Source organism: Octodon degus, unplaced genomic scaffold, assembly GCF_000260255.1.
Source record: "Octodon degus isolate 3935 unplaced genomic scaffold, OctDeg1.0 scaffold00297, whole genome shotgun sequence".
Classification (NCBI taxonomy): Eukaryota; Metazoa; Chordata; class Mammalia; order Rodentia; family Octodontidae; genus Octodon; species Octodon degus.
In genome coordinates this window covers 1,820,841-1,847,039 of record NW_004524873.1, presented here as the reverse complement: position 1 = coordinate 1,847,039, position 26,199 = coordinate 1,820,841, and the positions used below count along the sequence as shown (strand labels likewise).

Here is a 26,199-nt window from a genome sequence, read left to right as displayed (position 1 = left end):
TCAGAATAATTACTATGAAGAAAACCATATACAATATATTAATTATTATAACTCTCCTAGTAACCTGTTATGAAATTCTGGTTTGTTTGTTTTAATTTATGCATTTGGTACCGGGTCTCACTACACAGCCTGGACTCCCAGTGATCTTCCTGTTTTCATCCTCTCCAGGGCTGAGATTACAGGTGAGCGCCACCATCCCCAGACTTGGTTACATGCTAAGCATGCCCAGGGCAGGGCCAGCACAGCATGCTGCACTGGGGATTGAACCCTGGGCCCTGGGCTTGCCTAGGCAGTCACTTAGTCCACTGAGCTATCTCATGGGCCCTTGAAACTCTTTTTCATTTGCATTCTTTTCTCTCTCTCTCTTTTTTGTATTTTAGGGTAAGGTCTACAGGATCTTCAAGGTCTCACTACTAGGTCAGACTTGTAGTGATCTGCCTGTTTACAGCCTCCCAACAGCTGGGATTACAGGTGTGCACCACCACATCCACCCTCTTTTTTTCTCCTTAAAATTAAAAAAAAAATACTATGTACTCATATGCAAAACTATACCAGAATCTTTCCTATTTTCGTGTGACGTTATGGATGGAGTTTTACTAGATACAAACAATAAGTAATTCATATTGAACAATGCAAAGTAAGTACATGAGTGGAATGTTCCATTCAGGATATAGTACTGTATGTGTCACAGTGTTAAGCCACACTCATACATGCAGCATTATTGAAAACTCAGCTGTGCATCACTTTTCTGGATGTGTAAAAATTATATGGTTCTTGAATACAAGCAAATCAGTCACAATTTCTAATGCTGAATGTGGCACTTATTGTTTCAGAGACAATGGGCCCAGTGTTTAGTGCTCAGACTACATGTTCAAAAGGAATCTTTGTCTGCTTCACACGAAAATAATTAGACTCTATATTTGTTGGAAAAAGAGCAATCCAGCAGCTTTCACTCAAAGAAATCAGTCCTGACAGTCTTAAGTTACAACTATTAAATCAAGCTGTACATAGCCATTGAGTAATGCAAGCCAGAGGCTTCTAAGGGAGCTGAATAAAAAAGCAGCAAAGAGAGCCAGCTCTCACCTTCCGTGGACCACTTCTGATCACTGGGAAAATCATTCTACAATTATGTAAGTGTTTTTGAAACACATCTCTGCGATAACTGTTCATAAAGTTTCTCCAGTGACACTGCTTATAAATGTAACACACGAGGATTTGAAGCTCTGCAAGTAGAGCAGAGAAACCCAGCAGGTTGTGTTTTACTGCTTCTTAAGAAATATTTTGGAAACTGTTTTTCTATGTTTCATTATTGTCCTTTAAAGGAGATAGATAGATTGCTAGATAGATATATGGATAGATATTAATAAGATATTTCTATTTTTTATTTTTATTTTAAAAGCCAGATACACTTTAAAAGATCATGTAAAAAGTAAATTATGTAGTGAAGAAATACCAAATAAGGCTGATTAATAAAAACGCATATTTGAACAGCTTAGGAGGGCTAGAGAGAATTGTTCTTTTCTTTCTAACACAGGAGAGAAAATCAAACACAGTAAAATTATTTTCTCAGATGAAACTTTCTGTCAGTGGAAGTGATTAACACTGGCTTCCTTCCTCTCTTGTCCAGGGCAGTCTTCACACTACACTTCTTCTGAGAGGTATTTGGTCTTCTGCTATGAAGAAGCGATACACCACAGCAATAGCCAGAGCTGAGTTGGCTGGGTTAACCCAGTTGTTCCACCAACTGGAACTAGATTCAACAGTAGTAATAAGACTTTCTGAAGGCTTGGATAACTTTGATCTGTCTTCAGGAAGAACCTCACCAATGATGTTTTACACAGTTCTCTAGCATCAGTAGAATGACCGACGTCTTCAAAATTCTCTATAGCATCGCCCCCAGCTTGTCCTCTTAAGACTTTCTCCCCACCAAGACACTCTTGCAGAGACTTGGTCAAATCATACACCTGGCAGTTCAGGATCATCCAGGTGCTTTTGCTATTTTTGTGCTTCTGAATCTCTTCCAAAATGTAGTACTTTACAGCCTGGTCCTCCCGCCCTGCCATCTCAGTGAGCAACGAGCCACCCCAAGTCCAGAAAAATACAATCATGCACTGGGTGGAGCACTGCACATGTCTCAGCCACCTCAGATATTTCTCTAACTTTATATTAACAGTGCAACATTGTGCTGTTGGACAAGGATATAGATACCTGTCATGGACAATAAATATACCCGAGAATGCTAAAAAGTAACTGATACAAATGAAATATTCCTAAAACCAGCAACATAGTATCTCATAGAGATTCCCCCTAAACTAATGTTATCTTTAAAAAAAAATGATTAAGAGAAAGAACAGTTATTCTGGACACATTCATGTAGAGGTGCACAAGTAATGTGCTACATTGTTCACCAGTGAAGGCTAGATGGGGACAGTTAGCTAGATGGGTACAATTCATTGACAAACTGATCCTGATCTCCTCTCTTTTGAAGCTATTGTTTAAAGTAAAACTAAATTCAGAATGAAATGTCTTTAAAACACTATATCCTAAATGCCAAATATATTTTAAAAATGCAATAATAAACTTAGAATGATTTGGTTTCAAAAAATTTAAATACCTCCACATTAAAACACACATAAAAAAGTCAAAAGGTAAATTTTAAAAAATGGGAAAGTTTCACAATCAACATTATAGTCAAAAGTCTGTTTTCCCAGCAGGATCTCAAGGACTAACTAATCAAAAGAGGGAAAGGAGAAGAGCTAGGAAACATGACAATGTCAAGCCATAAAGTTATATGTAGAAGATGAGCAAGGCAATGATCCTGAGAATCTTCAGAAGATTTTTTAATCTAGCAGTTAATTGGAAAGATTCTTACCCTGACTAACTATATATACTGATACCTGTGAACTAAGCAACTGCACTGAAGATGGTAATCTGTAATAGTAGTTTCATGCTAGGAGTGCCTTCATTCTGGTCTTCTGTATACGGGCTGCTTGTCATGACATGACAGTTGCTGCTGTGCTGTCACTCGGGTAGATGATTGTTCAAAAAGAAGAGGGTGGTGAATGAAAGCAAGAGATAGGAAAAGGAATATAGTGGGACTGTCCTGCTTCAAGGTTGTACATGGTTAGATTTTTGGACTCATGTGTAAACATAAAAAGTATATAATTCTTTATGCCTATTTCTTAAAATATATTCTAATTTTTAAATATTTTTTCATCATATTCTATAGGGACTTAAAGTTCAACATACCAATACTTGATGAAAAATACCTGTTCCATGTTATGCCTAAGATGTTTGATATTCAGACAGATAGTAAGGTTAAGCTTAACAGCCTAGGTTGTATGGTAATAACAATAAGTTTCTTTTCTGGATGGTTAACAACCTAAGTTTGCAGACTTAAGAGAAAAGAGAATTAGAGAAAAGAGAAGGCCGCAAGGAAAGCCAACATTTTGGCCCTAGCCTTCCAAGGTCAATTAAGACTCAGGACATATGAGAACTTGTACTGTGAGGTCATGTAACTCGGTAGTGTCCCAAATTTTCTGATCAAGGAGATTATGGGGCCAAAGAGCAAGGTGATCGATGATGTAGAGTGTGCCTAAGGAGAGTCACATGGAGAGAAAACATTCTTTCAGGCTTTCTCAGAGAGCACATTGGCCAAGCAAAGGCCATGACTCATCCACATTGCTGGCACTGACAAAGGTTCTACAATTTGAGGTACAAGATCTCAGGATAAATCCTGAGGGGATTTCACTGACCTTATCAGACCCAAAAGCTACAAGTCTTGTTGCATAGGTCCTGCTTTACCTTGGTCTTAACCATCCAGCAGAAAAGTATAAAAATGAAATGTAAGAAATAAAGCCATGGTGTTATGTTGAGCTGTAGGGGACTCAGGTCAACAATTTCTGACATTGCCAGTCAAGTGGAAGACCCAATACTATTATGGGCTACTGAACTCTTTTAGAATATTTTGCTGAGTTTACACACCTATAATATTTAAATGATGGAACTTAACAAAAAAGGGGGATACAGATAAATGTGCGTTTTGTATCTGTGTATTCAAAGTGGTTAGGATAGATATATAGTTACATTCTCTTAATGAATAGAGGGATTTGTTCTAATAGTGTTTGTAAATAGGATATCATGTCTGCATCTTGTACAGCAATTAACCACTAGGAAGAATGTATGCAATGTGTTAATTATTGAAACTGTCCAACCAATTTGGTTTGAAACGGTCTCATTGCTATTTGTTTCTCAATAAAATTATGGGAAAAAAGTCTGTTTTCCTTAATGTGTTTAAAATAAGTCAGAAAAAGTTTACAGTAAGAAAAAGACTGAGTCCAATAAAAATGAAAGGATATGAAAAACTGTTTCACAGTTTTGCACAAAAATGCAAAAGCAACTTCAATCAAATGATGATTATAATCGCTCATAGCAGAAGTATTATTGAAACTGCACTGAAATTTCATTTAACAAGGATCAAAGTAAAAAGGAACGTCACTGAGCATTTAGGCATTGCTGATAATATGGATGTATAAAAAGAGAGAAAATATATGCAGGCTACACGTCCTGTCTCCAAGGTGTGTACGGATGTGCATCCGCGGCAGAGCCCAATTTGGCCATTTAACCAATAGAAATCCACAAGCTTTTGATGGTCAGTTTCTCCCAGACATTTATTCTAAAGATCTATCCTACCTATGTGAGAAGTTGCATGGACATCTGCTTTAGTTTGAATGTTGAGAGTCTCCTGAAGGTTCATTCAAGAGCACGTGTCACCCAAGGGGCAGCACAGGAGGTGCCGTGAACCCTTAGGAGGTGAGGCCTGTGGGCAGTCTTTAGGTCACTGAGCGTGTGGCCTTGAAGGGAAATGTGGGGCCTCAGTTTGCGCCTCTCTCGCTGCTTCCTGGACCATCATGTGACCCCTCTGACAGGCACTCTTGCAGCTGTCTCTCGCTGCCCTCATCAGAGGCCACAACCGATGAGGCTGGCTGACTGTGAATGGGAACTTGCAGGAGTGTGACCCCAAATCAACATTTTTATCCAAGTAGCTCCTCTCTCAAGTTTGTGGCTGCTTGTACCTAGAAGCTCAATGGTATGACTATACCTATAGTGATGCCTGTATTCATCAGGCTCTTGTTTATCAATTCTCAATGGACACATGAACAAAACTGCAGCAGAACTCTCTTCCAGGAAGGGCGATGTGCAGTGGGGTCTTAGCAAGAAAGGGAGACTATTTACTCTCTTTACAATCATTTCTGTTTCTTGGACTTTAACCCCAACATAATTTTTTTTTGTGATAACCTTCATGCACTACAATTTCCTTTTTAAACTTTCCATTCAGGAAGATTAATGAAAATAGAAATGTAAATGCTTTAAATTTTTATTGTACATGCCTGTTAAATAAAATGTGACCTTTCAGTATGTAACTATGTGGTGGAATAATCAAGTTAAGCTAGTTGACACATCCGTCATTTGAAAATATTTATCATTACTTTCTGATAAGAACATATCAAGTCCTTTGTTTCATTACTTTGAAATACATGATCCATTATTGTTATCTATAGCCACCATGCTGTGAAATAGATCACCAGAACTTCTCTCATCTCAGTGGAACTTTATATACTTCATTTCTTTTTGCCACCTCTGTGCTCACCATCTTCCCTTCAGGAGTTCAGTTTTCTGACATTCTATGTGTATATGACCATGCAGTGTTTTCTCTCAGCGCTTGACTTATTTCACACAAAGTCCTCTGGGTTCACCCTTGTTGTTGTAATGGAGAGGATTTCTTTCTTTTTATATACACGAACATGAAAGCAGAGATATCTCTGTGACGTACTGATGCCTATTCCTTTATATAGACCCCAAAGTGGAATTGCTAAATTGTATGGAAATTCCGTTTCTAGTTTTTTGAGGAAACTCCATAGTGTTCTCTAAAGTGACTGTCTTGCATGAGAATTTTTTAAAGCCCCTTTTTTGTTAGCGCTTGTTTGCAGTACACAATCATTGCATGTACCACAGGGGTGTATACACCACACAAGCTCTTTCCTTTGTTCCCTTCCCCCTCTCTGCTCCCTCCAACTCTTCTTCCCACCCCCATTTCCAAAAGTTCTGTTTCTATTGTTTCTCTTCAACTCTTCTAAAAATCACTTTTCCTTTCCTTCCCTCTTCCTTCCTCCATCTCTTGTTCCCCTTCTCACTTAAAAAGGATTTCCCAAGTTCCTATGTCTTTTATTTTGCTCCTTATTAAACTTTAGGTTTTTTCATTAAAGAGAAGCAATACCATATTTAAACTTGCATGTCTGATTTATTTCACATACCATAATGGTCTTGAGGTATGTCCATTTACCTAAAATTACCTCAAGATTTTCCTTCCTTTTAGCATAGCATTACTCATTGTGTATAAATACCAAACTCTCTTTATCTATTTATCTGTTGATGGGCTTAATAGGCTATTTCCAAGATTCAACTTTTATACATTGTGCTGCTATAAATATGGTGATGCATGGATCACTGTAATATGATGAATTTAACTTTTCAGCAATACATAGAAAGGAATATCAGGGTAAAATGGAAATTTTAGTTTTTGTTTTTAGAGGAAGCTGCATACTGACTTTCATGAGGAAGTGTTTCTTTTTCTATACATCCTTGATAATATTTGTTATTGCTTAATTTCTTGATGATGGCCATTCTTTATAGCAGAGTAGTACTCCATTGCATCTGAATGCCAAGCACAATCTTGGAAACAGCAAATATCTATACCTATATCTATATCTATCTGTCTATATATGATAAAGGAAAAAGAAATAGATATTTTAATCTAGAATGGACAATGTATCTAGCAGTGTACCTTAGTTCATTTGTTTACATATTTTATATGTTCTCTGGCATATTAGTCAGGTTTTCAATCTGTATATTTGATAATTAACTTTATAAGATCTGATGAACAAATGAATCTGATGGTCAAAAAATAAAAAGTAGGGGAGAGATGGGGGAAAATAAGGGAACTGAAATGTGTTATTTACATGTACCAATCTCCTACAAGGAATGTAATCTCTATGCACTGTTAACATGTACTAATATAAGTCAAAAAATTGGAGGGGTCTAGTTTTTATTGTTATTCTTTGTATATTCTCAATATTAGTCCTTTGAGAAGTAGCTGGCAAAACTTTGCTCATCCTGTAGGCTGTCTCCTCACTCTTTTGCTGGTGTGCTTTCTATGCAGAAGTTTTTTAACTTGATGTATGATCCTATCTGTTAATCCTATTTATTGATTCTAGCTGTTATTTCTTGTGCAACTTGGGCTTTATTCAGAATGCATTAGCCTATACTTTTGCCTTCAAGTGTTTTACCTAGTTTTTTGAGCACACTGGCACGTGTCTGTAATCCCAATACTCAGGAGCCGGAGGCAGGAGGATCGCTGCAAATTGGAGGCAGGCTGAGTCCAAGACTGGTCTTAACCACACAGTGCAACCTTGCATTAAAAAAAAAAAGACAAATAAGCAAAAAAAGTTTTACCTAGTTTACCTTCCAGGAGATGTTGTGTTTCTGTTTTACTATTTAGATCTTTGGTCTGTTTTGTTTTAATTTAGTGTATGGGAAGAGATATGGGTCTGGGTCTAAGTTTGATCTTTGGCATGCAGGTAGTTTTCCAAGCACCATTTGTTGCAGAGATTATCTTTCCTTCAGCAAAAGTATTTGGACATTCTGTCAAAGATAACTTAGCCGAGTGGGCCTGGAGTTGTTTCTCCATCTTCTATTGTGTACCATCAATCCACAAGTCTGCTTTTTGTGGGTGTATTTACTTGTTTGCTTGCTTACTCACTTGTTTGCATTTGCTTTTGCTTTCTGGCAATACCATGCTGTTTTTATCATCATAGCTTTGTAGCATCATTTGAAATCTGGGGTGGTGATGCCTCCTGCCTTGGCTTTGCTGCTATTCTATGTTTCTTCTTGTTCCACATGCATTTTAGGATTATTTTCTCTTGCTACTTGAGGAATGCTACTGGTATTTTGATTGAGATTGCATTAAATCTAAATAAAGATTTTGGAAGCCTGGCATTTTCATTATATTGGCTCTGCCAAGCCAGGATCAGGCTATGACTTTCATTTTCTGAAATCTTCTTTGAACTCTTTTTCTCAGAGTACCTATAGTTCTCATTGTAGATGTCTTTCACTTCCTTGCTTAGGTTAATTCCTAAGCATTTCAATTTTCTTGATGCTGTTATGGAAGGAATTGTTGCCCTAGTTTCTCTCTTGGTGAGTTGGTTATTAGTGTGTAGAAACTGATTGATTTGATTTTTGAGTATTGACTTTATATCCTGCTATTCTACTAAATTTGGTTAATTAATCCTAGAACTCTCTTGGTGGAGGTTTTGTGTCTTCCAGATAGAGGATCATGTCATGTGCAAATAATAATAACCTAACTTTTTCCTTTCCTACAATTTCCTTTTGGTTTTCTCTCATCTTATTGCTCTGGCTAAGTTTTCTAAAACTAGATTGAATAGGAATGGTGAACAGTGGACATCTTTGTCTTGTTCATGATTTTACAGGGAAAGTTTTCAGTTTCTCTCTATTTAGTATGATGCTGGCCATTGGCTTGTCACTGATGGCCTTTATCAGACTGAGACAAAGCCCTTCTCTTCCTATTTTCTTCAGAGCTTTTTTCACACATGGATGGTTGGCTTTGTAAAATGCCTTTTCTTCATCTACTGAGGTGATCAGAAGCCTTTCGTCCTTGCTTCTGTTTATGTGGTGTGGCACACTTACTGATTTGTGTATGTGAAACCATTCTTGCATCCTTAAGATTAATAAGAGTTGATTATGATGGATAATCTTTTTGATGATTTGCTGAAGTATGTTTGCAAGCAAGTTATTGAAGATTTTTTCATCTATATTCACAAAAGAGATTGGTCTGTAGTTCTCCTTTTTGGGGGTTGGATCCCTTTCTAGCTTTTGAATCAGGTTAATGCTCGCTTCCAGGAATGACTTTGGGGGCATTGCTTCCCTTTCAATTTCATGAAAGCACCTTTTACTAAGCATGAACTTGAAGTATGAAGAAAATATAGCATGTACTTCTGTTATTTTATTCTAAGTCATGAAATTATTTTGGAAAGAATTGGAGTCTAGCCGAATGGTACAGCATGTCCCCAGCACCAGAAAACAAACTTGAAGTTTGGAAAACTACTCTGGCATGAAGTATATTTATACATAACTCAGATTTATCGTACATTATGGACAGTAGACATGTTTTCTCTTTGACACTATAATGCCCAAAATACATTTCCTTATTTTTCATATTGTGTAATACTTTTTCAGGGTGATGTGGAAACACAGAACAATATATCAATTTCTATTATGTCATTGCTGGTCTTAAGTTACACACAAAAGGCAACCAGAATTTGTCAACCCTACCATTTTACTTTAATGTATCGCTTAATGTATAGAATCCCACGATGGTAAGTTATTCTGCTATCTCCATCAATCTGAGAGTGGGAGAATAAAAAACATCACCTGAAACAGACCCAGCGCTAGCAACATTCAGAGGTGGTGTGTAAACCCTAGTCTACCTACTCTTCACTGTATAGTAGATTCCAGACCACAAGAATTATGAATAAATTATGTAAATAATTTATGAATAAACATTTCCGTGAGAATCAATGACAGCATAGCACTCCAAAAATATGTATAAAATGATATAATCATTTTAAGTGTAGGTGGAATGAAAAGACTTGATTCTATTAACACAAAAGATCAAAATAAATGCAATAATCTCAAGGCTCAGCTTAAATATGATTGAAAGCCATTTTAATGCTACATTAGCATTACCAAAGAGAAAAAATAAATCATCTTAATTGGTTTTTTATACTTTGCAATGGCATATTATGATGTTGATCAAATATTTGTGCCTCCTTTTACCCCAAATGTCATCCCAAACATTTGATTATGTGTTGAATAGATTTGAGTCTTTATGTCTACTGTTCAGTATCTTGTTTAAAAAGAAAAATGACTGCACATCGGAGCAGGCACCAGACTTGAGAGAACTAGCAGGAAGGACTTGGAACATGAATTCCTTTTCTGTCCTGAAGAGACGCTGTCCAGCAGGCATGGGTCAGAGGGCTGGGCCCTGCTGGGGCAGGTCACAAGGCTGATCTGGGGCGAACTTGTTTTGTGAAAAAACACGATTTCTAGCTATGAAGCTGTTCTTCCTGTAACCTTTTTAGCCACAGTTAAATCCATTCCAAAATGACAAGCAACAGAAAAGAACATTCTGAGTACACTGCTGCAGATGAATGGGAGTTTTCCTTTGCCTCCTTGGGAATATTATGAGCGTCTTACAAAAGGGGTCACATCCTGTTTCTTTCTCTGGTTGCTACAACTGTGGTTTGTAGACTGTCTGTATCACTAATGTGAATTTAGAACCCAGAAATGCCAAAAGAAAAAGATCAGTACTCCTTCACAAATATGCACCTTTCTTTCTCCAAGTTTCAGCAAGCAGTGTTCTAAATCATCATTATTTTTTTGCAGTGGAAGAAAATCCACATATCTTTTTCATATCCTACTGTTAGCACAGAAGGTGAAATACAATACTTACATAAACGAAAGGAGTTGCAAATTCAACATTAATATGAAACAGTCAAGCACTGTTGTGGAGCTTCCTGATCAACAGTGCCCCCTAGTGGAATTTTAAAATTACCATGAGCCTAAGAGCCAAAATAAATCTGGTTGGAGAAAGATAAATTAGATCAAATTCATGTATTTATCCTTTAAGCTATAGAACATTTCTTTTATGGTCTCGTGGGGTTAACATATTTACTTTACCAACAAATTTGTGTTCTTTTATACTAATGATATGGCATTTTAAAAGATCAGAATAGGGGCAGGGAGAGGATGTCAAAGGATGCAGAGACAATGCAAGATACAAATACACATTTTGAAGGAAAAAGAGAGGAAAAGGCAGAAGAAAGAGGAGGAAGAAGAGGAGAAGGAAGAGGAGGAGGAGGAGGAGGAGGAAGAGGAGGAGGAAGAGGAGGAGGAAGAAGAGAAGGAGGAGGAGGAGGAGGAAATAGACTCACTGCTTCCAGAATATAACAGCTGAAAAGCATCAAGAACTTGTCTGCAGCTCTAGAGATTCAAAGCTAACCCTGACAACCTATTGCCTGACAACTGCAGTGCATGTTATGCTTAGTAGAATTCCTCCTGCTGGGCCCAACGTGGGGCATCTGTCATGAATTTCCATTCTCCTATCTTCATTCTATTGTTTGTATTTTTTGTTTGGGGTTTTTTTGTTTTGTTTTATTTTGTTTTGTTTGTGATTGTGTTTGTTATGGTGGTGGTGGTTTTGTTTTTGCTTTTGTCTTTCTTTTAGACAAAGTTTCAGTATACTGCTCAGGTTGACCTTGAACTCACTATGTAGAGAAGGCTGACCTTGAACTCACTGTTATCCTCCTGCTTCAGCCTCCAGAGTTCTGGGATTACAGGCATGAACCACAACATCCAGCCTTTTTTTTTTTTTTTTTCAGAACCTGGGATTGAACTCAGGCCTTTGTGCTTGCCAGGGAAGCACTTATTCTACTGAGTTATCTCCCTGACCCCATAATCCATGTTCTGTGGTTTTTGTTTTGTTTTGTTTTTTGTGTTCTGTTTGTTTGTTTGTTTGTTTGTTTGCATAACTCAGCCTTCTTTTCTTGTTTTGCCAAGAATTTATGTGGACTTCTTATCTCCTCTTTGTTTTAATCCTGCTGTTCATGAACATTCACATCACTATTTTGAAGAATCTCAGGTTGGTGCTCTATCTTACTAAATTTTTTGTTTGCTTGTTTGTTTGTTTGTTTGTTTGTTTGTTTGTTTGTTTTTGGTGGTACCAGGGACCAAAGTCAGGACCTTGCACTTGCCAGGCAGAGACTTATGCCACTGAGCTGTATCCCCAGCCCCTATCTTACTAAGTTTTATCCTGACTTCTATATACAAGAAAATCCACAGAACCTAAATTATGTAAGAAGAGAAAGGTAGGTTTGATGGAACAAGAGAAACATTTGCAATTACACACTAGTTATAAATTAATATCAGAAATCCACTGGATCTGATTCATGTCCATACTATTTAACTCTGGGTTTTTTTTTTCATTATTTAATAAACTACATATGCTTCTCTTCTTATCTGGTATCTTCAAAAAGTTAAAAAACTAAAGACTTCCTCCATGAGTTGCTTTGGAAATATATTTAGATGTGGCCAAGCACACTTGATATTCAATATTCTACTTTCCAAGGGGAGATGGTAAACAGAACCATTCTGTCTTACCAAAACTAATTCTTACTTTTGTGTTCACTGAACACACTCTCCACAACAAGGCACAGCATTGAAGAACTTCAGCAATCTTCAAGCCACCACTAAGGTCTTATACAAAGCCTCCATGTTTTAAGTAAAGAAATCTTACTAAATCTGCTGTGTTTTCAGAACTAACTTTAGTAAAAGCAACATAAATGAAAATTAACACTTCGTTTTTGTTCCACTAAAGCAAATGGATGTGTGACAAATCTACTACAGAAAGAACAAGGCTGATAAAAAGTAGCAAACCTCATCAAACTTTATCCAAACAACATGGACAGACTGGAAGAACAGTAAGACAAAATCTGTTCCTTGGCAGCGAAGCTACATGAAATCAGTCAAGAGAGGACAAAATGTGCGTTTGGAGACATGCAAAACAATATTCAAATTATGACCTAGTCTCATAATGGAATGTAATTAAAAATGATGCAGCTCAACAATATGCAATATACTAATACACTAACCAGTGTTACTCTCCTACAATGTTCTTGAAATTCTATGCCATTGTTTTTATTGTTTATTTTTCTTTTCTTTAAAAGAAAAAAATGATGCATCTTTGTAGAGATTTTGGGTTATTACAGTTGAGTTTGAGACTTTACACTGAGTCTCTTTCATGATCATACTATGTATTATTCTTTGGTCACAATAAATACTACGTATAACTTTAAAAAATGATGCATCTCTTTTTATTTAGACAGGGGAAGTCATGTCATGTAAAAATGCCTAAGAAATTTGCATGTGATGATTTTACATTATATTTATCCTATTGCTGAGAGACTTTAAACTGATGAACTCTTACTTTCTTGCTTTAAATTCTGCAAACCCCCATTTTTTACAGTGCCACAGAGTTCAAGTTCATATTGTCTTCCTGCTACCGCTGGAAAATGCCAGGTACTTACTACAGAATGTCTGAGGCCATGTCCTTTCACTCCATTTCAAGTTCAACAGTTCCGCCTCTGGCAACCTTTGTGACATTAGTCACTGGCTCTTGTGACCCCAGGTCTTGATGGTGGGCGGAAAAGCTGCCTTAAGGGGTGAGGCCCTTGCAGCATCTTCACGCAAGGAGGGGATGGACATCTGCCCTTATTGTGGAGATGGCACTGCTTCTTCTTCTTCCCCTCCCCCTTTTTTTTCTTTCTTTTTTTTCTTTTTTTTTTAAGAATACAAAATGGTTTTTTAAAAAAATTAGAGGGCTGGTCAAATAGCTCAGCATATTAAAGCACCTGCAAGCAGGCACAAGGGCCAGGGCTTCGATCCCTGGGGCCTGCCCTGCCAGCCCCAGCCCCACAGCATGCTGAGCCAGTGATTGAGATGGCATGGTGGTGCACGCCTGTAATCTCAGCACTTGGGAAGTTGTAAACAGGAGAATCACTACAAGTCCGATCTATTAGTGAGACCCTGAACACCCTGTAGACCCTTCCCTAAAAATACAGAAAAAAAAAACATAAATGATATAAAACTTTTCTAAACAAAGCAACAGGAATTTGACACTGGTTGTCCTATTGCCTGTTATCTTCAAGTTAGTTGTTTAGGTTACCAGATATAAACCTGCAAAAGTAGGGGGGTTACAGGAATTTTTTAAAATGTATTTAGTACTGGGCCTACAGGGTCTCACTACATAGATCAGACTCGTGGTGATTCTCCTGTTCAGACTCCCAAGCACTGGGATTACAGGTGCATGCCACCATGCCCAATCTCAGTTGCCGGCTCAGTGCACCCTGGGGGCAGGGCTGGCACGCCACACCAGTGATCTCCAGTGCCTGAGACTGACCTCCATAATTAAAGGAGAATTTTATTTTGGCTCACAGTTTCAGCAGAGTCAGTCCACGGTCAGCTGATGCCAAGGCAGAGACAATATGGAGGTGACATGGGGGAAGAAAGCCATTCCCCATGGGATGACCAGAAAGCAGAGAGACAAGGAGGATGGGACACAATACACCTTCCAAATCATGCACTTATGACTTCCTTTTCCAACTAGACCTCCAGATGTGAGGCTTTGAGGGAACCTCTAAGCCATAACACAATGACAACTTTTGCCTAAAAGACAATAAATACTAAAGGGAAAATGGAAAAGGATGTTGATAAAATACTTAATTCTTCTACAAGCACAGTTGGCAGCAATATGATACTGTAAGTAGCCTCTTGTGGACCAGGATAGCACACAATAATCATTATATAGTTAATACATTCCATCTAAAATTAATAGATACTATGGACATAGTACTGACTCATGCTATCCTTGTCGTGCTCTGGGATTTGTGCTACTGTTAATATAATAAAGAAGAACATTTTTTCCTTCACAACAAGAAAAGGGACAAAGGATAAAGATATAGGCAGTTACTGTTCTGGTTAATCCACTGTCCATTGGGTGCAGGGCAATGGAAAGAGAGAGAAGAAGCTAGAGTCACAGTGGAAATGACATTTGCTTACAAAGTAGTAAATTTCACAGAGCCCACGCCTAACTCATCATCTCTCTTTCTAGATGCCCCACCACTCTAGAGAAGGCCTCCTCATGGTCATCTGAGAAAGAAGCAGCCACTCCACTTGGCTCTCCTGACAGCCCAAGGCGTGTCTTTGTTAACAGAACACACTACGCTGAAACTGCCGTTCACATTTTTGTCAGCAGTGCCTCTGTTCTTCATCCTGCCACTATTCCGCTGTGCCAAGCACAAGTCACAGACTAACCCTCACTGATCTAAAGGGAGCTGGGTTTCAGGGGACTTTATCAGATTCAGAAACTGAGAGCTGCTACTACCCGGGAAGCACACACAGGTGAAATAAGACACTCCGGGACTCAGCCTCCCAGGGAGGCTAGATCTGGAGCCAGCTTGCGAAAATACAGTTGAGAATACTTTGTCTGAGAACTTTTTTTTTCAGAAAGCTTCCTAAGGGGAATTTGAAGTAGGAGGGAAATTGACTTCTCCTTTTGAGCAATAGTGAAAAACTGATGAATGAGCATAGTTCAAAGTACTCATCTAAGTGTCCTAGGAGTGGCAATAGAGTTTAAGAAACTTTCTATACTTTTACTACTGCAAGTATGAAGCCTCATAAGGAGGTAAGAGTAATTAAAAAATAATACTTCTGCTGGAAAGTATGGGATTTGTTTCTCTCAATGTGGCTTTTGAACTAGTTGCATGAATTACCCAGAGAGCTTATAAAAGTGTACTGTAGTTTTAAGATCCCATTCCAGATCTACTGACACAGAATTACCAAGAGGAAGGCTCAGGAGACTTCATTTGTAGAAAGTACCACAAATCACTGTTAGCCACTTGAAAGCATAAAAAGACCCCCAAAATTTCTGAGGTCTCACAGTCTACAAAATAATGCAGATCATACAGTTTTTTATTTTGGTCAGTCTCAGGGCAGAGCCCTCAAGTGGTTGAAATAAACATAAGCACAGCTCTATTTGTTTCCTCCCTTACTACCACAATCCTTAAATTGTCCACTACCTCTGCTCTGTAGGCCTCACACCTCTGCTCTGTAGGCCTCATACCTCTTCTGTGGCAGGAGCAATTAGTATGAAATACTGTAACTCAAACTATTATGAATTTCTCCTTCAGGGAAGCACTGACTTTTTCTCTATAGGGGAAGTGACCATTTTATTGTCTTAGGAGGCATAACTTCCATGTCTTAATTACTTTTCTCATTGCTGAAACAAAATACCCAACTCCCAAAGTTAAAGGAGTAGAGGGTTATTTTAGCTCATAGTTTGTAGAGGTTTCAGTTCATCATTGGCTGGCTCCAAGGCCAGATGGATAGCACAGGGGCAGGGTGAGGAGAAACAGTTTATGGGAAGGAGAAGGCAACTAAAGCAGAAGCAGCAAGAGATGACAACAGCACTCTTTCTGGTCCTTATATTCTGTCAAGACTATATGCCCTTAAGGTGGGTAGAACTCACACCCAGAGTAAACCTTCCCATTTTCCACTCGGAACAATGCTAAACAAATCAGTGAACTAATTTAGTAATCATACACCCTTAATGCCAGCATCCCATGCTCTAGATTCATCCACCTATGACCACATGAGGCTTTGCAGGACATCTAAATACAAGTCATAACTGCTCATGTCTAGGGTTGGGACCTCCAGGTAAAACACACACTGCCTCTATTTTTCAATATTAAACAGAAAACCTGCAAGCAGGTATGGGGGCCTGCTATGCCGGCCCCGCCCCTGGGGTTCGCTGAGATAGCAATTGAGACTGGACTTGGTGACCCGTGCCTATAATCCCAACTCTGAGGAGGCTGTAAACAGATGTATCACTATGCATCTGATCTAGTAGTGAGACACTGAACACCCTGTAGACCCTTCCCTAAATAAATAAATAAATAAATAAACAGAAAGAAATACTATAATTATAGTAAACTAAAGCAACTACAAGGCATTAGTAGCATTTAATTCAACACAAGCCAGAACAGAAGTGTTGCTTAAAAGATTATTCCACACACATATATGTACCAGTATATAGCCTAGTTCAATGTTTAAAATTTCAACTTATAAGTGGATTATTAGTTCACTGTCAGATGTTCTCTCACTCAACCCCTCAAGGATCCTCCTTGTATCTTTCCTATGCATTTCAAGTTAGTATGGAGATACTTTTGGGATCTATTTTTTTTTTTTAAATAATGTGGGGCTAGCGAGATAGCTCAGCAGTCTAAAGCACCTGCTAAGGTGAGCTTAGGCAGGCACAGGGGACTGTGGTTGGATTGCTGGCCCCACATGCCACATCAGCCCCGCCTTTAGGGAGGACTGAGCTGGCAAAAATATAAAATAAAATAAAAATAAGGAATGTAAATATGTGAATTAACTGGTTCTTGAGCATTTTGGATGCTTGACCATAGCCTTGGCCCTTATTTCCTCAAATTACTCTATGCTCTTCTTTCTAGATTTTATAGCCATTGCCTGGCTGTATATCCTCAAATCTACCTTGACATCACTGAATGATTTAAAAAGGCATGGGTTTTGTTTGTTTGTTTTGTTTTTCATTTCTTCAGGTTGAACCCAGGACCTTGTACAAGTCAGGCCAGGCTCTATAACTTACCTATTCCCAGTCCTCTTTTACTTTATTTTAAGACAAGTTCCCACTAAATTGCCCAGGCTGGTCTTGAACTTGCCTTCCTCCTGCCTTGCTGCTAAAGTATCTGAAATGCAGGGCTGTACCACCACATGCAACAAAGTCAATTTTTAATAAAATTCAAAAATATAACTAAAGATACTATAAAAATGAAAATTCTGGTACATGTGCACGGAATATCTGTCCAATTAGTGAAGTCTTCTACAATTTCAAGAATTTTGTATCTTTTAGTGTACAAATCTTCAACTTTGAATTCTTAGCACAAATTTTCCTGAATATATTATTCTTTTTTAATGCCATTTTAAATGGAATTGTTTTTTTAATTTCCTATTCAGATTGTTCCCTATGAATGCAGAAATATCACTTTTTAGTAATTGTTTTTGCATCTCATGGCTTTGCTCAATTCATTTATTAATCCTGATAGTTGGTTTTCCTTTCTTTTTAATTTTTTTAAATTTTTAAAATAATTTTATTGAGAAACAAATAGCAATAAGACAGTTTCAAAACCAATTAGTAGGACAGTTTCAATAAATAATACATTGCATATTGTTGTCTTCTTAGTGGTTATTCATAGTACTAGATGCAGACACAATATCCTGTCCACAAACACTATTAGAACAAAACTTTCTATTCATTGAATTAAGAGAAAGTAGCTGTATATCTATCTTATTTTGAATATACAGATACAAAATGGTCCTTCATTTATATCTCCTTTTTTGTTTAGTTTTGTCAGAGAAGGATATTCCAACCTTTCTTTTTAATTATTTAGAATTTTCTATCAATCATGTCATCTACCAAGAGATAATCTTACTATTCTTAATCTTAAATCTGAAAACACACAAACTATCAGATCTGAGTCAAGAAAAAAATAGAAAATTCATATTGACTTGGGGGGTGCCAAAAGCTAAATCCTAAAGCCAACTGCCTCCACTAGTAAATTCTAGTAAATATTTTAAAAATTAATACTTATCCTTCCAAAACCCCAACTTTCTTAAAAATAGAAGGGAGAGAACACTTCCTTGGCCCCTCAACCCCTCACCAGCTGGTCTCTGGACAGATACAGCAGCGACATGTGCACTCCAGGTCAGGGAATCAAAAGCACTGGCTTTTAGCTAGGGGACCAAGCGAGGGAACTTCCAGGACATAAAAAATGAAACAGATTATAGAGAAGAAGGAGATCATGCAGAAAATCCTATAGAATTATGTATGAACTTCTAGGTCATTGTCCAGGTTGTACATGCATGGATCTGACATGAACTCTGTGTGGTAAGCCACTCTTAAGTCCCAAACGTGCCATGGATGCAGGGCTTGTGTACAGGGAAGGGCTCCAAACTTTTTGTTTCTGTTGTTTAAACTGGATGCTCTGTCTTGAAATTCAGTGGGTTTTTAAAATTAATTAATTAATTAATTAATTATATTTGGTACAGGGCCTCACCACCCAACTCAGACCTACACTGATCCTCCTGTCTCAGACTCCCCAGCGCTGGGATTACAGGCATGAGCCACCATGACCAGTTTCAGTGGCCGGCACAGTGCACCCTGTGTTCTTGGGCTGGCACAGCATGTGGTGCCAGGGATTGAACCCAGGTCTGTCCATTTGCCAGACAGGCACTTAGAGCACCAAGTTATCTCCCTAGCTCTTCAGTGGGTTTTGGTTTTGGTTTTGTTTTGCTGTCTACATTCTGTGACTGGGCCCATTAAGCACTATCTTAGTTACTTGTTTCTGAGACAAAATACTCAATGTCCAAAATTAAGGGAGGAGAGATTTATTTAGCTCACAGTTTGTGGAGTTTTCAGTCTATAATCAGCTGGCTCCAGGTGGGTGATGTGGCAGAGGGGCAACCATTCCTAGCAGCACATGATACCACACACAAGAGAAGAGGGGAAGATGGTATGCGGTTGATTCTGCTGGAAAAGCTTCTCACACTGGTTTTCCTAATATGAATTCAGCTGTTCTCATCATTGCTGCCATTTTCAAGGGGAGCTCTGGTCCTTACCTCGAGTGTTGCTTCCTGGCCCCCGTGCAGGTTCCTCAGCCTGCTGGCACAGATTTCTAGCTTCCTCCACTGGCCTTTGAGCCTTCCTGGCACAGATCCTTAATACAGGCTTGCATGAAACATTGTTGCGGGCTCTAGGCCTCCAGCTGGACTCGTGCAGAGCACTGCCGTAGTATGCAGGTATGCAGGCCCTTGGGTCTCTAGCATATGGACAGAACTCCCATACTCTTTTGTGTTTGATTTTTTTTTTTTTTGGTGAATATTATAAAATAATCCTACTAATTATATGCCCTGCATTAAATCTTTTCCCTTTTAAGCCCTGACTACCAGAAACATATTTTCATTTCAGTTGTGCTTTTTTAATTTTAAAGTTTCCCCCACCACCACCAAAAAAATAAAGTTCCCATTTGTAGGGTCAGGCATTGTGGCATGTGCCTATAATGCCGGCACTTGGGAGCCCAAGGCAGGAGGCTACTGTGAGTTTGAGGCCAGCCTGGACTGCATAGTGAGACTTTGTCTCAAAAACAACAACAACAACAACAATAATAATAATAAATTAAAATAAAATTCTCACTTGTTTCATTCTTAATCTTCTATTTTTAGTGAGACACTATTTCTATTCATTTTAAGAATGTTTGTCCTACCTAGAGCACAATTGTAATATCTGCCACAAAGCTTCTTTTATTATCCCAATATCCTTGTCATGCTGCAGTTGGCGTGTGTTGTCTTTTCCCTTGTAAAATACTGAGAATTTCATAATTCCTCATAGGTGAATGGTTTTTTGGAGAGCATCTTAAGTATTGATACTTAAGTATTGATAAGGGGCCAGGGTTCAATCCCAGGTCTGCTGTGCCAGCCCCACCCTTGGGGCACACTGAGATGGTGATTTAGATTGGGCATCATGGTGTATGCCTATAATCCCAGTGCTTGGGAGGCTGAAAAACACTACAAGTCTGATCTGTGTAGTAAAACCCTGTAGACCCTGTACTAAATACATGAAAAATAAAATAAAATCCAGTGGAATTATGGTGTGTGTGTGTGTGTGTGTGTGTGTGTATGAATCAATTAACCTAGTTAAGCACAGAATTCAAGTTTATGTCTGTCTTGTGTTGGGTAAATTTTCAAAGACTTATTCAGATCTGCCCTTCCCTGTACAGAAGTCCTGCATCCATGGCATGTTTTGGGACTTAAGAGTAGCCTACTACACAGAGTTCATGTCAGATCCATGCATGTACAACCTTGACAATGACCTAGAAGTTCATACATAATTCTATAGGATTTTCTGCATGATCTCCTTCCTCTCTATAATCTGTTTCATTTTCTATGTCCTGGAAGTTCCCTCACTTGGCCCCTAGCTAAAAGCCAGTGCTTTTGATTCCCTGACCTGGAGTGCACATGTAGCTGCTGTATCTTCCCAGAAACCAGCTGGTGAGAGGCTAGAGGGGGGAAGGAAGCAACAATGACTTCCCTATTACCTTGGAATTCTTGTTTCTCTGGTTTAGAGAAAGGGTTCCTCTTATGAATTTCAGATGCCTTCTCTCTCAGTTACTTTTCTTTCATTGCTGGGACAAATACTCAACTCCCAGGGTTAAAGATGGAAAGTTTATTTAGCTGACAGTGGAGGTTTCAGCCCATACTCAGATGGCCCCACATAGAGCAGCACCTGGTACAGAGCAGCCATTCACGCAAAGAGTGCATGTTAATTATTGATACTTGGCCCTACTAAAATCTAGTGGACAGATGTGCAAAGAGCAAAGAGCAAAGGGGAAAAGCAGCAGCTGGCTAGCCTCTCTCCCCTCCTTACATTGTAGTGCAGATGACCCACCCCAGGACCAGCATGTAGCACTCACACCTGCAATCCCAACATTAGATCAAGAATCAATCACAGACTCCAGAAGCTGCCCATGACTGCCTGAGGCTTTCGGGGGGAAACTAGACACAAGCCATAACACTTTCCCAGCCACAACAGTTGATCCTGCTATTGCCACCACAGGATTTCCTGAGAGGTCAAGCATATCAGAAAAAAGGAGGTATCAGTGAACATCACATTTTTGATAGCTAGAGGCCTATTTCCTCTTTTTAGCAAGGTTATGAGGACCTAGGGAACTTCTTTTAAAATTTCTCTTGAAATGGTCATATGTGATTCCAGTTAATAGATTTTTACTTTCTGGTTATTCTGGAGTTCCCATGGTGAAGACATGTTGGAGGAAGAAGAGAGGACAGAAAATTCACCACTGGCTTGGTCATACTTGGAATTCCATTTTCCTTCCAGAGTCTTCCTGCTACCATTTCTTTTTCAAAGTCTTCAATTGCTCCATGCATTCTAAAGATAGGATTTTTAATTCCTATTAGTGAGCCCGAGAAGAATTTTATTACTTCACTTAATCTAATATTGGAAGCTGCCTCCATGTTTCTACCCTCTCTGTACTCCAAGGGGTGCCTTTCCTTAGTCACTTTCTCTAATTAGTAGGCTTTTGAATAATATTACCATTCCTCTAGGTTTAAGTTTTTCACTCTGTTTTCTGTTCCTAGTTAATGTTCATTCACCAACTTCACTACTTAAATTACATGCTATACATGCAAACTTTCCACTCTACATTGACCACCACGTCCAGCCAACTCCTTGATATCCACTGTATAACTCAGTGACAAACTTCAACATGCCTGAAACACAAATGATGTCTCACTATTCAACTTGTACTGCTCCTCTCTGAGTGTTCCTTCTGTCAGTTCATGACACCATTATTCTTCTGTTCTGCAACAGAAATCCTGGGGTCATCTTCAATATCTTCTCCACTCACCTCAACCACAGTTAACCTTGCTGATTCTTAAACTGTCAGTTTTACTTTTTAAAATAGCTTTCAATCTACCACTGTCCTTTTTTTCTGCTGCTACTGTGTAAGTTCAAACTTCCACTACAGTTTTCTCCTGTTTGCTTACCTTGTATCAACTCTTGCCTTTCATAATCAATTTTCCATATTGTAGCTAGAGGACTTATCCATCAAAATGCTTGCTAAACAAATGCTCAAGCCATTCAGTGGCAATTTAATATATTTAACATCTTTAAGGCCTAGGTAGCCTGCTCCTGGCCTGCCTCCACAGGCTCCTTGCCTGCCCCACTTCCTTCTCTCCCTGCTCCTCTATTATGTTGGCCTTCTTTTGGTTCCATATGCAGAAAGTTTCCCCTGCCCTCTTAGAAGAACAGCCCCTATTCTTCCCCACAACATCTACCTTTCATTACCATCATAGCTCCATAATCACTTCCTATTTCAGTGGAAAGGAAAAGGAGAAAAATAAGGAAGGAAAAGGAGAGAATTAAAAATCAGAAAAATAAAACAGAGAAATAAGATCTTTGCTAGAAACAAAGTCACATCATCTCACAATAGAATTTCTTGCAACTCTACAATATATGTGGATCACTAGGTTATCCTAGAGTGATAGAGTCACAGTACCCAGTAATAGGGCCCCGAATTTGTATTTTAAATAAGCAATATTTCTATACAAATAAAAGATTTAATACAATTAACTTAAATACTGTATCTGTAATTTTTACTTGTTTTCAAAGCACATATTTTTATCATCTTTATTATTTCTTCTTCATAATATGCATCATGATGTTTGTTTTGTAATGAAGTAAATATTTTATTAATTATGTTGATAAATATTTATTTTTAAATGTATTTTTATTAATTTTATTGAGAAAGAAACAGCAATGAGACAGTTTCAAAACAGGTTAGTAGGACAGTTACAATAATTAATTCATTGCATATTGTTGTCTTCATCGTAGTTATTCATAGTACAAGATGCAAACATGATATCTTTTCTAAACACTATTAGTATAAATCTTTCTTCTCATTGAACGAAGAGAAAATAGCTGTATAATCTATCCTGTTTTGTATATACAGATATATATATATTTTTACTACAAAATGGACCTTCATTTATATCCCCCTTTTTTGTTTAGTTTTGTCAAAGATGGGTGTCCCATTGACATTCAAATATTAGAGCTGTGTGAATTCAGCAAAATAATCCAGTATAGTCCAATGATTCATAATAGTAGTGGGTTATCTGTGCAACTGGCAGTGTCAGAAGTTGTTGACTTAAGCCTTTCACAACTCAGCATATTAATATGGCTTTATTTTTTATACCTTGTGTTTATACTTTTCTGCTGGGTGGTTAAGATCAAGTTAAAGCAAGACCTATACAACAAAAAATGTAACTTTTGTACTTGACAAGGGCAATGAAATCCCCTCAGGATTTACCCTGAAACTGTGTACCGCAATTTGTAGATCTTTTGTCAGTGTCAGACATGTGGATGAGTCACGGCCATTGCTTGACCAATTTGCTCTCTGTGAAAGCCTGAGAGAATGTTTTCTCTCTAGATGACTCTCCTTAGGCACACTCTACATTATCGATCACTTTCCTCTGTGGCCCCATAATCTCCTTGAACAGAAAATTTGGGACACCATTGAGTTACAGGATGTGATAAACCTATTTATTGAATGACTGTTATAAACATAAAAAGTATATTAAAATCCTTGTGAATTCAATCATCCAATGAAAAATATAAAAGCATGCATAAAAAACACTTAGTATGTGGGAAGTATAATGATATAGATGCAGATAAAATTTGCATACATATCTCTGTACTTGGACAAACAAGAATGGCAGGGGAACAAATCTAGTATGTATCACTAGATTGGGAATTGGATGCACTACTTGGGAAAATGAGTTTTCAATAACAAGAGCAGTCAGGGAGTTACCACCATGTAATAAAATAAACTCTGGCCAAATCAGGAGACTGCTGGTGTCCTAGTTCTGAAGATGTGTGCTGTTAAGCAAATCTTCCAGCTTTTCTTTGATTTTTTTTCTCACTTCCACAATCAAGGCCAATATGTACTATCCATGTTGTTTGTTTATGTTCCCATCTCGTTCAAAAAAGGATTTAAGCAAAAAAGATGTGTACGTTTCTTCTGACACTAACATTTACTGACTTTAATGTTACCAAAATTTCCTCCCAGTGCAAACATTTGATGACTCAAATTCTCAAAACTTCTTACATGAAACACCAAACACAGAAAATATTGATAAATGCAGATTGTAACCTGCTATGGTTCTGTGCATTTGCTTTGTACCTAACAATTTAAGACTATCGAGGTAAAGTTCAAGTCAGAGCTCTAAGGTCTTGTATACTGTCTGGAATTTCTCTGGTGAGTCCTAAAAGAGCCACATCCTTGGTAAAACTATAGGATTCCAGTCAGAGATAGTCATGTGTTTCATACAATTATATTTTACCCAGCAGCTTTTTCATGGCCTCTTTGACCTCCTTGTTTCTTAAACTGTAAATTATGGGGTTTAACATAGGAGTAAGCACTCCATAAAGCAATGAAATGATTTTGTCTATTTCTTGCGAGTTTGATGAAGAAGGTTTTAGGTACATGGAGAGGGCAGCCCCATAATATAAAATCACCACAGTCAAGTGTGCACCACAGGTAGAAAAGGCTTTGCTTCTTCCCTCTGCTGAGCTGATTCTCAGAATAGTGGAGAGGATGAAAACATAAGAGATGCAAATTAAGAGCATTGGGATGGGCAGGAGGAGAATGCTGACCACCAGCATGATCGTGTCCATGAGCAGTGAACTCATGCAAGCTAACTTTAGCACTGCCAGAATTTCACATGTAAAATGATCAATGAGGTTCCCACAGAGAGGTGTCTTCAGGGCAAAAGTGCTTTCCAACAGAGCAGTCAGACAACCCATCGTCCAGGAGATGCTGGCCGTCTGTACACAGACCTGTCGGTTCATGATAATGGGGTATCTCAGTGGGTTGCAAATGGCCACATAGCGGTCATATGCCATCACTGCTAGCAGAACACACTCCGTGGAGCCCATGGCAAGGGAAAGGTACATCTGTATAGCACACCCAGAAAAGAAAATGGTTTTCTGGGATGACAGCAAGTTCACCAACAAAGTAGGGATAGAGGCAGATGTGTAGCAGATATCCATGAAAGAGAGGTTTCCAAGGAAGAAGTACATGGGTGTTTGAAGGCGTGAGTCTAGGATAATGATCAAAATAAGAGTGCTGTTACCCAAGAGGGTAATCAGATACATTATGAGGCTGAAGATGAAGAGAACAATCTCTAATCTTGGATATCGAGAAAATCCCTCCAGGAAAAAAAAGCTCCAAATGGTGAAATTCTCTTGTTGCATTTTCTTTCTTTCATCTAGAATTATTTACTATGATTCTCTCCATTTCATCTAAAGACACAAAGAAATGGATAAAGTATAAGTTTACTCAAACCTGCTCTTACTAGTATGAAGACAATTTTACTGCTCAAAAACACAAAATAGGTGCATATTGATCTAAGTGAGACAAGCAGATATAAACTACATAAAAGTTGATTTTTCCACAACAAAATTCAGAGAACAGACTAATAGTGTTTGGACAGGATATCATGACTGCATCTTGTGCTATGAATGATTATTACAAAGACAACAATATGCAATGTATTAATTGTTGTAACTCTCCTATCAACCTGTTGGGAAGCTGTCACATTGCAATGTTTTTCTCAATAAAATTAATTAAAAAATTCAGAGAACAATGAATCTAAAACTTATATACTGAAAACTTATTCAGTATTTTAATCTCAGCTCATAAACCTACCTTTCACACAGTAGGTTTTCAATAAAGATTCAAAGGGCTAGAGAGATGGCTCAGTGGAATAAGCACTTCCCTGGCAAGCACAAGGGCCTGAGTTCAGTCCCTGGTTCTGTCAAAAATAAAAAATAAATAAAGATTCAAAAATGACTGA

At 38.2% G+C, this 26,199-nt stretch overlaps 1 protein-coding gene and 1 pseudogene across 1 annotated transcript; both read right to left on the bottom strand.

Moving 5' to 3' along the window:
• Window positions 1-1,635: 1,635 nt before the first annotated feature.
• On the bottom strand, window positions 1,636-2,063 carry LOC101574767 (annotated as a pseudogene).
• A 22,610-nt stretch (window positions 2,064-24,673) lies between these two features.
• Window positions 24,674-25,597, bottom strand: LOC101568824 (olfactory receptor 2K2). Its single transcript, XM_012512977.1, has one exon. It carries the CDS (start codon window positions 25,595-25,597, stop codon window positions 24,674-24,676), a length of 924 nt encoding a protein of 307 aa, XP_012368431.1.
• Window positions 25,598-26,199: the final 602 nt, after the last annotated feature.

Excerpts from the sequence above, each read along its gene's own strand:
- LOC101568824 (XM_012512977.1), bottom strand. The coding sequence starts at position 25,597 with ATGCAACAAGAGAATTTCACCATTTGGAGCTTTTTTTTCCTGGAGGGA.